This window comes from Phyllopteryx taeniolatus, chromosome 7 (assembly GCF_024500385.1).
Source record: "Phyllopteryx taeniolatus isolate TA_2022b chromosome 7, UOR_Ptae_1.2, whole genome shotgun sequence".
NCBI classification, from domain to species: Eukaryota; Metazoa; Chordata; class Actinopteri; order Syngnathiformes; family Syngnathidae; genus Phyllopteryx; species Phyllopteryx taeniolatus.
In genome coordinates, this window is record NC_084508.1 from 443222 (window position 1) to 455443 (window position 12222).

Genomic DNA, 12222 nt, shown 5'->3' on the forward strand with positions numbered 1-12222 from the left:
GCTGAGTGTTTGCAACCCTCCTGCTCCTCCTTCCTCCCTTCTGCCTGTGTGGACACACAGACCCCACCACACAGCTTTACCAATCAAATGTAGTTTTAACAGAAAAAAAGAAAAGAAAAACCAACACATCTTGTCCTTTAATTAAACGTCACGAGAACTCACATATGGACCACATAAGCTCAAAACAGTAGCGTCAGGAGTGAGGAGGTAACATTTGGTCAAGTACACACAAGTCCCTCACACGGACGCAAGGAGCACATGACCTTATACAGATATTAGAACAGTAGAAAAAAATTACAGCCAAATTTTAAAAATGGACAATAGTTAAGGTAACGATAGTAATTGTTACCACCACCCCTGCTAATGTTTCGCCATACAAGGGGGTAGTGATAGCTTTTGATGTCATGTTACATTAGCAGCCACCTGCTCTTCTGCTGAGTCTTCGCCGCGCTTCCCGTTTATTTTCAAATCTCGCGGTCTTGTTGTGACGACGTCTCAGCAGCATAGAAAAGCGATGAACTTGTTTTATTGCAACGTAAATGAATCTATTCAATGTTAAGTTGACCAAATTTCATGCAGATTTACTTGATTTAATCATGTTCCTCTTACAATCATGAAATTATTGATTACCAGTTAAAGGTTAGACTTAAGTAAATCAAACAAACTGTCAATATCCCTTTTTTGAGTGTAGCTGTTGACTTCTGCCTGCCACGCAGTTCTAATTTCTCGAATCAATCCACACCAGGGCTGCACAATAACATTTAAGCATTGTCATCACAATGTCCATGTGCGCCATAGTCACATCGTAGGGTCCTGCGCAATGTTGGTGGATCGATATGCAGTTAATAAATTGTAATTTTAATAGTGAACAACAGAGGGCCGTAGTTGTTTGGACATGCTAATCGGATTAGCACCGATGTTAGGGTAAATTATAACCCATCAAACAAGACACATGGATAAGCCCATGGTGTTACATACTTATTTTTTTGGAAGATAACTAGAACACGAGAAACAATTATACGCCTGCATTTACTCTCTCTCTTCAAACTATGACGAATGACTGCTTGTTGCAACAGATTACACTTGGGGAAGGGGGGGAGAGCCACAGCATTATTGAAGGGTCAAACTTTCGGTGTACACAACAATGTGTTTTGCTTAAACTAATGCACTCAAATATAGAAATACTCATGCATATGTTAAAACATAGGTGTAAAATAACCGATTGATGAATTATTAATATTTATTCATTTATTCATTTAATGCACCCCTATGGGGCCCACAAGCCAGTGCAAACTGTAGGCCGGTCCCAAGCCCGGAAAAATGCAGAGGCTTGCATCAGGAAGGGCATCCGGCTTAAAACTTTGGCAAACAAATATGAGCGTTCATCCAAAGAATTCCATACCGGATCGGTCGTGGCCCGGGTTAACAACGGCCGCCACCGGCGCCGTCAACCTGCAGGGCGCCGTTGGAAATTCAGCTACTGTGGGTCAAAGTCAAAGAAGAAGAGGTGAAAAGTGGGTTCTTTGGCAGAAAGAGAAGAGGAAAGCACAGAGCCTAGAACTGAATGTGGGGACTTTGAATGTTGGGACTATGACAGGAAAATCTCGGGAGTTGGTTGACATGATGATTAGGAGAAAGGTTGATATATTGTGTGTCCAGGAGACCAGGTGGAAAGGCAATAAGGCTAGAAGTTTAGGGGCAGGGTTTAAATTATTTCACCATGGTGTAGATGGGAAGAGAAATGGAGTCGGGGTTATTTTAAAAGAAGAGTTGGCTAAGAATGTCTTGGAGGTGAAAAGAGTATCAGATTGATTGATGCGGCTGAAACTTGAAATTGAGGGTGTTATGTATAATGTGATTAGTGGCTATGCCCCACAGGTAGGATGTGACCTAGAGATGAAAGAGCAATTCTGCAAGGAGCTAGACGAAGTAGTTCTGAGCATCCCAAACAGAGAGAGAGTCGTGATTGGTGCAGATTGTAATGGACATGTTGGTGAAGGAAATAGGAGTGATGAAGAAGTGATGGGTAAGTATGGCATCCAGGAAAGGAACTTGGAGGGACAGATGGTGGTAGACTTGCAAAAGGATGCAAATGGCTTTAGTGAACACTTTTTTCCAGAAGAGGCACGAACACAGGGTGACCTACAACAGCGGAGGTAGACGCACGCAGGTGGATTACATCTTGTGCAGTCGATGTAATCTGAAGGAGTGGTAGGGGAGAGTGTGGCTAGACAGCATAGGATGGTGGTGTGTAAGATGACTCCGGTGGTGGGGAGGAAGATTAGGAAGACAAAGGCAGAGCAGAGAACCATGTGGTCGAAGCTGAGACAGGACGAGTGTTGTGCAGCTTTTCGGGAAGAGGTGAGAGAGGCTCTCGGTGGACAGGAGGAGCTTCCACAGACTGGACCACTGCAGCCAAGGTGATCAAAGAGGCAGGTAGGAGGGTACTTGGTGTATCTTCTGGCAGGAAAGGAGAGAAGGAGACTTGGTGGTGGAACCTCACAGTCCAGGAACTCATACAAGCAAAAAGGTTAGCTAAGAAGAAGTGGGACACTGAGAGTACCGAGGAGAGGCGAAAGGAATACATTCAGATGCGACACGGGGCAAAGGTAGAGGAGGCAAAGGCCAAACAAGAGGCATATGATGACAGGTTGGACACTAAAGAAGAAGAAAACGATCTATACAGGCTGGTCAGACAGAGGGATAGAGATGGGAAGAATGTGCAGGAGGTTATGGTGATTAAGGATAGAAATGGAAATATGTTGACTGGTGCCAGAAGTGTGCTAGCTAGATGGAAAGAATACTTTGAGGAGTTGATGAATGAGGAAAATGAGAGAGAAAGGAGAGTAGTAGAGGAAAGTGTGGTGGACCAGGAAGTGGCAATTATTAGACGAATTTAAGGTGGTAGTGGTACTGCAGCAGGGATCAGCCCTGAGCCCCTTCCTGTTTGCAGTGATGATGGATAGGCTGACAGATGAGGTTAGACTGGAATCCCCGTGCACCATGATGTTTGCAGATGACATTGTGATCTGCAGTGAAAGCAGATAGCAGGTGGAGGAACAGTCAGAAAGATGGTGGTGGGGGAAGAGTGAGGCTACAGGGAGAAGAGATAGCAAGGGTGGATGACTTTAAATACTTGTGGTCAACCGTCCAGAGCAATGGTGACTGTGTTCAGGAAGTGAAGAAACAGGTCCAAGCAGGTTGGAATGGGTGGAGGAAGGTGTCAGGTGTGTTATGTAACAGAAGAGTCTCTGCTCGGATGAAGGGCAAAGTTTATAACACAGTGGTGAGGCCAGCCATGATGTACCGATTAGAGACAGAGGCACTGAAGAGACAACCGGAAGCAGAGCTGGAGGTGGCGGAAATGAAGATGTTGAGGTTCGCTCTCGGAGTGACCAGGTTGGATAAAATTAGAAATTAGCTCATCAGAGGGACAGCCAAGGTTCGATGTTTTGGAGACAAAGTTAGAGAGAGCAGACTTTGATGGTTTGGACACGTCCAGAGGAGAAATAGCGAGTGTATTGGTAGAAGGATGATGAGGATGGAGCTGCCAGGCAAGAGAGCTAGAGGAAGACCAAAGAGAAGGTTGATGGATGTCATGGGGGAAGACATGAGGACAGTTGGTGTTCGAGAGGAGGATGCAGGAGATAGGCTTACATGGAAAAGGATGACGCGCTGTGGTGACCCCTAAAGGGACAAGCCGAAAGGAAAAGAAGAAGATTTATTTATTCATTTATTTTATTTATTATTCATTAATAATTAATATTAGGGATGTGCTAATAACTCTACAGTATAACTGGGTTTGAAAAGAAATTCTAACTTCATGTCTGGCTGGACTATTGCTCAATACTATAGTGCATAAGGTAGACTTCATACAAATGACTCCGTACACTTTTGCGCTCTACTGAGCGTAGTTTTTCTAGAGGTAAAAATAAAAATGTGTTCTGGTTTTCACGCTACATATTTGTTATCCTGTATTTTTTAACATCGCAGTTTTCACTATATTGCCAAAAGTATTCGCTCACCTATCTTGACTCAGATATGAATTTAAGTGACATCTCAGTCTTAATCCATCGAGTTTAATATGACATTGGTCGACCCTTTGCTGTTATGTTTAGGCTTTACACGATCAGCATTTTTGGGACCGATCACCGAGTTTAAAAAAACGATAACCGATCCGATCACAAGATGGAACAATGTGTCTATTTAACTGACTTGTTCATTTACTGTATACTTGTGTACTTAATTGCTCAAAAAAATTATATTTACAATAAATAATGTATCTTTGTTCATCTACTTATGCCAGTGAGGCATAGTGACAGACAGAACAAATGAATGGCCTTCTATTAGATGGCAGGAAGTACATACAGTAATTAATGTATCCACATTTTGGACATTTTTGTTTGTTGGTGTGCCGTGAGATTTTTCAATTGTAAAATATGTGCCTTGGCTCCATAAAGGTTGGAAATCACTGCTCTAGTCAGATCATGTATTCTAATCAGTCAGGTCAAATCAACTTTACAACATGACAGAAATAATGGGTGCTAACTTTATTGTAATTAAATTAATTCACACACACCAAAACTTTAGCGCATGATTCGACAGAACGCCTGTATGTTTGCTTACAACAGTTCATGCTAGCACTAGTCTGCTAGGCTACATAACGTTTTGTTGCCTGCTTGGGAGCCGTGTTGTATTAAAAGTACGTGAACATACCTCAAGCAAACCTTAAACGAACATCCTCTCCCAAGCACCGGTGACCGCCAACACAGATTTTTTCCCATTTTGTTCTTATAAACACACGATGCGATCCATTATTGTTGTCGCAGTTGAGTTGACAAGATGAAGCCCACTGATCGTAAAAATGCGGGATGCGGTGGTATCATGATACAATATTTTATTGCAGTAGTCTGACATAGTGCAATCGTGAAAGACCAAATTTGTCTTGTAGTCTGATCTGGGCATTACGTGTTGTCTGTCCCACACCGCCGACATGTTTTTGTTAAAAATAACTTTATTGGTGGTAAGATATTTACAGTACTACGTCAAAAGACACGCTGCGACGAGGCTCAAAATAACCTAGCTTTTGGATTCGAAAATACTGTACAGAACGATGATGTGGAGTAAATGTCTTTTGGGGAGCCGATCAACGATTGTATTGGCGAATTATGACATTAAAGCTGATCAGCATAAAAATGCTAATTATCGGCCGATACCGATAAGGCCGATCAGATCGGTGTAAACTCTAGTTATGTTAGAGGTATAAAAAGAGAACAAAGAGAAGTCACGGCCTGGGTTTAGCCTGCTGACCCTTCAAACCTCTATTACCCGGTTCGATAATACAGAGTCAAACAATAAGGTTGGTGAAGGTTGAGCACTGGGCTCTCCCGCACGTGGCTCAGAACAGCGTCCGTACGTCCCTACTTTCATCGTAGTCTTTTGTGGCCAAAGACTGCTTCCTGTCGTGACGTTGTGCAGTCTCGGACCAATCCTAGCTTCGCCCCGTTGTCCGGGTACGTTCAGCAATTCAGTCCGAAGCTCTCACCGCGCCCCAAGATTGCGGTACTCAGAGACAGAGTGTGCTCCATTTAGTCTAACTTTATGAATGAACGTGTTGGCTATTGGCAGGGATACATCAGTACATCTGCTATATTGAAAGTTCTGCTTGTATCGAACGTCACACTCCAACAACGCTCCGAGTTACAGAAGGTTCCGGGGTGCAGAGAGCGTGCCCGGAATGAATTTCCCAATGTACCCTGTGATGATATGATATTTTGTGCGTTTGTTGTGTCGGTGCGACTAAGTGTAATGCAACTATATGTTTAGAACAAGATCTGGATGTATATCTGTAATGGGATATATCAAACAAAAAGTATATGCAGTGCTGTGTCAGCGTGCAGCCAGTTATTTCTATTTATTTCCCCTGTTGAGGTGGCCCATTCGGGTCACCTCACAATTGTATGTGTAACACTGAAGTACCTAGACCCGACAGGTTTGACTTAAACTCCGGCACTGGGCGATGAATAGGTGTTTGCGACAGTTGGAAAAACCTAACAATACATATTGGGGGGAAAAAAGTGGGGACTTGTTCCCCCTAGGTGTTTGTGCATGATCTATATGTATTCTATATGTAAACCTCCATACCCAGCACGAAGTACCCGGCCCCCAACGGGTTTGACTTAAACTCCGCCACTGTGCGGTGAGTGGGTGTGTGTTAAATTTGGAATATCTAACAGTATGTTTTGAACTGAATGGTGGGGACTAACTCCCCTTAAAAGTCCATAAGGTCCTTGGACCTCCACATACGCAATGAGCAGTCTAAACAATAAACTTTCCCTGCAACAGTGGTACCATGTGTTAACATCAGTGACAGCGTGAAATGTAGACCCTACATTAAATTCCTACGTCGACATCAGGCGCAAAGATGTTGACCGAATCCAGTTCGTAGTGCGCCACATCCAACGCCGCCAGCTCCAGCCTGAGCTCAGATGTTTCCTCCTGAGGATCTTCCATCCTATCCACCATCTGGTAAGGGGGGGGGGGGGGGGCTTTTGTAGACGATTCACGTTTCGGTCAATGCATCTGATGATTAGCGCCCTAACGAAGGGAATACAACAACAACCGCAAAACACAAAAACCCCAATTATAATACATATAATGTAATAAAAACCCATAAAGACAAGATTGCTTCCTTACTTATTCTGTCAGAAAAAGATTTGCCAAAACAAGTGCCAATTGAGATTATCGAACTACCAATTATCCCTTTCGATTTGCCAAACCATCTTTCCGTTAGATCAGGGGTGTCAAACTCAAATTCACGGTGGGCCAAAATTAAAAACTGGGACAATGTTGCGGGCCAAACTCAATATTTAATGAAAAATCACTGTGATGTGCATGTTTCCCTTTTCTACAGAAATGTAGCATTAAAGTTTATCATTGACAAAAAACTTAAAATTTTGCTTAAACACTGAATCTGGAATGAACAAACTTTAATATTATAAACACGAGAAATAAAATTTGTGATAAGACATCAGTGGTATTTGTTTGTTGTTTTGTATTTAAATAGATAACATGATGCGGCACGGTGGACGACTGGTTAGAGCGTCAGCCTCACAGTTCTAAGGACCTGGGTTCAATCCCCGGCCCCTCCTGTGTGGAGTTTGCATGTTCTCCACATGCCTGCGTGGGTTTTCTCCGGGGACTCCGGTTTCCTTCCACATCCCAAAAACATGCATTAATTGGAGACTCTAAATTGCCTGTTGGCATGACTGTGAGTATGAATGATTGTTTGTTTGTATGTGCCCTGCTATTGGCTGGCCACCAGTTCAGGGTGTACCGCGCCTCCTGCCCGATGATAGCTGGGATAGGCTCCAGCACGCCCGCGACCCTAGTGAGGAGAAGCGGCTCAGAAAATGGATGGATGGATGGCCATCAGTGGTATTTGTTTGGATGGATGGATGGCCATCAGTGGTATTTGTTTGTTGTTTTGTATTTAAATAGATAACATGAGGCGGCACGGTGACCGACTGGTTAGAGCGTCAGCCTCACAGTTCTAAGGACCCGGGTTCAATCCCCGGCCCCTCCTGTGTGGAGTTTGCATGTTCTCCCCGTGCCTGCGTGGGTTTTCTCCGGGCACTCCGGTTTTCTCCCACATCCCAAAAACATGCATTAATTGGAGACTCTAAATTGCACGTAGGCATGACTGTGAGTGCAAATGGTGCCCTCACAGTGGTGTCCTGCGATTGGCTGGCAACCAGTTCAGGGTGTGCCCCGCCTCCTGCCCGATGACAGCTGGGATAGGCTCCAGCACGCCCGCGACCCTAGTGAGGAGAAGCGGCTCAGAAAATGGATGGATGGATGGATAGATAACATGAATTATTCTCTCTATATCTTCTGTTTATCTATCTCCAACTACCTTTCTTTTTTATGTAAATCTTTTTTCAAAGGCCAACAACAAAACAACCCAAAAAAATGAATGTCCTTCAATAAAAATCTAAACCTCAAACTATTAACAGTCCGTGCCTAGGAGTTGATAAAGGGCATTAAAAAAAAACATTAATTCAATTGTTATATTCATTTTTACAGCCACGTTGCACTGCAAAGGACAAACAGGTCTGTCTTTTACTTCAGTGAACAGATAATCTGCGTCCCACTTGTCTTGGAATTTAACTGTTTTCCATCTTTCATTTGGCCATTTTTGGGAAGGGCAAGTGTAAATTTGCTCGAGGAGACCAGTAGCATAGTTGCTAACGACTGCAACAGAAAGGGAAGGGGCGCTTGTCGGTCTAGACTGATGGGCCAACACACTAGCAAAGTATTCTGGGATTTGTAATATTAGTGGCGTATGTGCATATACTGGCGGGCCATCTCTAATACACATTTAATATGGGCTTGTGGGCCAAATGTAATTACATCGTGGGCCAAATTTGGCCACTAGGCCTGAGTTTGATATATATGGATTAGATCATTAAACGGGTTAGTTATTCCCAATTGTTCTTTAAATTGGATACGGCTGTCAGACCGTGAAGCATTTTGGTGAGGCTCCCGTCTGGGGCCGTATTATTGGGAATGAACTTGCAGCAGCTTTCGCCAAACATGGAGCACATGCCTCCTCTTTCTGCCAATATGGAGTCGAGTGCCAGCCTGTTCTTATAGGCAACTAACGAGGTGGCAGCCAATTGGTCATGCACCGCCTTGAAGATCACGTGTAAAATTTGTCAACCTTTGAACGTTATAATGTATGTAGTTTATGCGGTCTATCTTTTTGTTAGGTGTTATCCATACGAAAATAGACTCGAAACATGCTGGAGTTTGGTCAACTCATTTATACTCATCCGGGACGCCTCGTGGGACTCCTATGGCGTTGATGTGGACAGGACTCTCAGCCATGGGGTCCACGGTGCTTTTCCTCCTTATGAAGGTAGGCAGGGGGATGGACAACTGTTTGGCAATGTCCAGGTCTGACACATTGTATATCTGTATAGGTGAGAAAAATGAGACCTAGGCACACTTCCCGGCCCAATTTGGGGCCAGGAATCCATACAAAACCTGACCTCAACAGAACCACCATACGTTGGCTCTCGCCAAGGTCAATTGAGAGCCAGAAGTGCGGGCTGACAGATCAATGGTTTGGACACAGTTCATTTCATTAATTTCACCAACAAACGGATTGGTAGATTCAGCATGTTTCGAAACGCAAAATTTTGGAGTAGGTCACTAGCCACTTTTTCCCTTCCTGGAATCTCCAAATTCCTTATATCTCTGATTTAGGTGCTCCTCCTCCTCGCTCCACTAGCAACCTTTTATTGCTCAGTGTTTTTCTCAATGTCTTTGTCTCAAAAGTATTCTCTGTCAATTGACTGACTGTTGTCGTACTAGAGTGGCTCCAACTACCGGAGACAAATTCCTTGTGTGTTTTTGGACATACTTGGCAAAATAAAGATGATTCTGATTCTTTCTCTTTCCACTGTTGTTTTTCAGTTGGGGCAGCTGTCGCTTGAAGTTCTTTTGTTTCTGCTGATCCACTATGTGTTTGTGAATTGTCCACTATTTTACACACCAGTTGTGGTCTAGGCGTGGTTTGATAGTCAGCAGCCTGCTTGGCTGCTAAGTTGGCACTGGCGTTACCATGTGCTTCAAATGTATCAGCTTTGGAGTTACCTGGTACTTTGATGAGCGGGACTGTATTAGGTAATTTTACTGATTTTGCCAATTGGAAGAGCAATTGGTGGTATTTCACTAGCGTGCCTGTGGTGGTCAGGAAATCAGTTATTTGCCATGCAGCCATGTCTACAAGCAGTGCCCTGCAGACATAGGCCAAGTCTGTGTATATGTTTACAGTCTTACCTTCCGCTAGTTGACATGTCCGGTGGACCGGATGGCGTTCTGCCAAGTGCGGTGGTGGTAGTTTTTCTGCTTGTAGGATTGAAAACACATTCTCTTCTCCTATGTTCGGTGTTGTGATTACATATGAAGCGACTACATGTCCTGTGTTTCGGTCGAAATGACTGTGCCCATGTAAACAATGACATGTCTGGGTTTTCCTGTGGTGTGCTTTGTACTCTGATTGATTATGCCAATTCTTATTCGATGGCTGCCTCACAATTGTGTACTGTGTCATCATGGTCTCCTAGTAAGCCTGCTAAGTTAGCTAGTCTATTGTTTGGGAAATGTAGGTTAGTTTGTCTCAACATCTAAGTGAGTTCGATCTTTTACTGTTCAGGAATGATGGTACCGCATGGTTGGTATGTATGTGTATGTCGTCCCCGTTGTTATATGAGATGTGCCACTCAGAGCTTTCGCAATTGCTGACACTCCTCTCATGCATGTGTTTTGGACTTTTTTAGCAGGTTCTAAAGATCCAGAGTAGTAACAAAGGATCTTCCTCCCTTGAGGACTGTGCTGGTACAGCACAGCACTCACCATACCTTAGTTTTCAGAGACATCAAGGTGAAATGGACTCCTAAAGTCCTCCACAGGTGTGTCCCGCAATATCCCATTACTCAGTTACAGCAGACCACAATTAATTTCCATATTCCTTGATTAATTGTGATTTTTCTTCTTGCATTAAGTAATTATATGTGTAGTGCATGAGGTCGTGTGGTAATGTGTATGACCGGAGATTAAGAATCCATGGTAGCTGCGTGTGGATGAGGTGGTCTCTCCCAGCCTCACCTGCTGTGTCCTGCCCGTCAGGAAGCAGTAAATCCACTGACAGATAGCAGGTGAGACGCTGACCTGGAGAAGCTTGGAGGAAAGGAGTTCAGGGATAATGGTGTTGAACGCTGAGCTGAAGTCCACGAACAGGATCAATGGAGGTCCCTGCACTGTCGAGGTGTTCTAGGATGAAGTGCAGTCCCATGTTGACTGCATCATCCGCAGACCTGTTCGCTCGGTAGGCAAACGGCAGGGGGTCTAGCAGGGGACCTGTGACACTCTTGACGTAGTCCAACACGAGGCGTTCAAAGGACTTCATGACCACAGATGTCAAGGCGACAGGCCTGTCGTCATTTAGACCCGAGGTTGTAGGTTGCTTGGGGACTGTTATGATGGTGGAACGTTTGAAACAGGATGGTACTTCGCACAGTTCTAGAGATCTATTGAATATCTGTGTGAAGACTGGAGCGAGCTGGTCTACGCAGACGGAGGCAGGATGGGGACACATTGTCCGGGCCTGCCGCTTTGTTAATCTTTTGTTGTTTGAAAATGCGTCTCACATCCTGTTCGCTGATGGTTAACGCAGAAGTCGGTGGTGTGATAGTGGTCGGTGGTGCGGCTGGGTGGGTGTGGTGTGTGAAAGTGTCCTTTTCAAATCTGCAGGAGAAGGTATTCAAGTCGTTGGCTAGTGTGCTATTGTTCTCAGCTTGGGGGGATTGTCGCTTGTAATTTGTCAGCGATTGGAATGCATGCCAGACTGATTTAGAGTCCATCCATCAATCCATTTTCTGAGCCGCTTCTCCTCACTAGGGTCGCGGGCGTGCTGGAGCCTATCCCAGCTATCTTTGGACAGGAGGCGGGGTCCACCCTGAACTGGTTGTCAGCCAATCGCAGGGCACATACAGACAAACAACCATTCTCACTCACATTCACACCTACAGGCAGTTTAGAGTCATCAATTTACCTACCACGCATGTTTTTGGGATGTGGGAGGAAACCGGAGTGCCCGGAGAAAACCCATGCAGGCACAGGGAGAAACTCCACACAGGCAGGGCCGGGGATTGAACCCCGGTCCTCAGAACTGTGAGGCAGACGCTGTAACCAGTCGTTCACTGTGCCACCATGATTTAGAGTCGTTTGTGATAAACTGTTTTTCCAACTTTGCTGCATAGTTCCTCTTTGCAATGTTAATTTCTTTAGTCAGCTGGTTTCTAGCTCGATTATACAGGGCCCTGTCCCCGCTTTGATATGCGTCCTCCTTAGCTTGGCGAAGCTGCTTAAGTTTGGCAGTGAACCACGGCTTGTTGTTGTCTAATGTGCGAAATGACTTTGTTGGTACACACACCTCTTCACAGAAACTGATAGAGGATGTGACAGTGTCCGTATATTCATCCAGGCTGCCAGCTGCATTTTCAAAGACACTCCAGTCTGTGCAGTCCAAACAGCTTTGAAGTTCCATCTCTGCTTCATTGGTCCACTTTTTCACTGTTTTCACTGTAGGCTTTGCGCATTTAAGGTCTTGCCTGTATGTCGGTATTAAGTGAATTAAGCAGTGATCAGACGAGC

General features: G+C 44.5%; 1 protein-coding gene across 5 annotated transcripts in view; it reads left to right on the top strand.

Moving 5' to 3' along the window:
* Positions 1 to 12222, top strand: part of nlgn1 (neuroligin 1) — a 345371-nt gene that overhangs the window by 107269 nt on the left and 225880 nt on the right. Inside the window, exon 1 of one of the 5 annotated variants that reach the window (XM_061780582.1) lies at positions 3563 to 6528. The exons of the other annotated variants lie outside the window; for them this stretch is intronic. Coding sequence (XP_061636566.1) covers positions 6489 to 6528 — 40 coding nt within the window. The 5' untranslated portion in view covers positions 3563 to 6488. Of the gene's footprint in view, positions 1 to 3562; positions 6529 to 12222 lie in introns of those variants that run through there. 5 annotated transcript variants of the gene reach the window in all.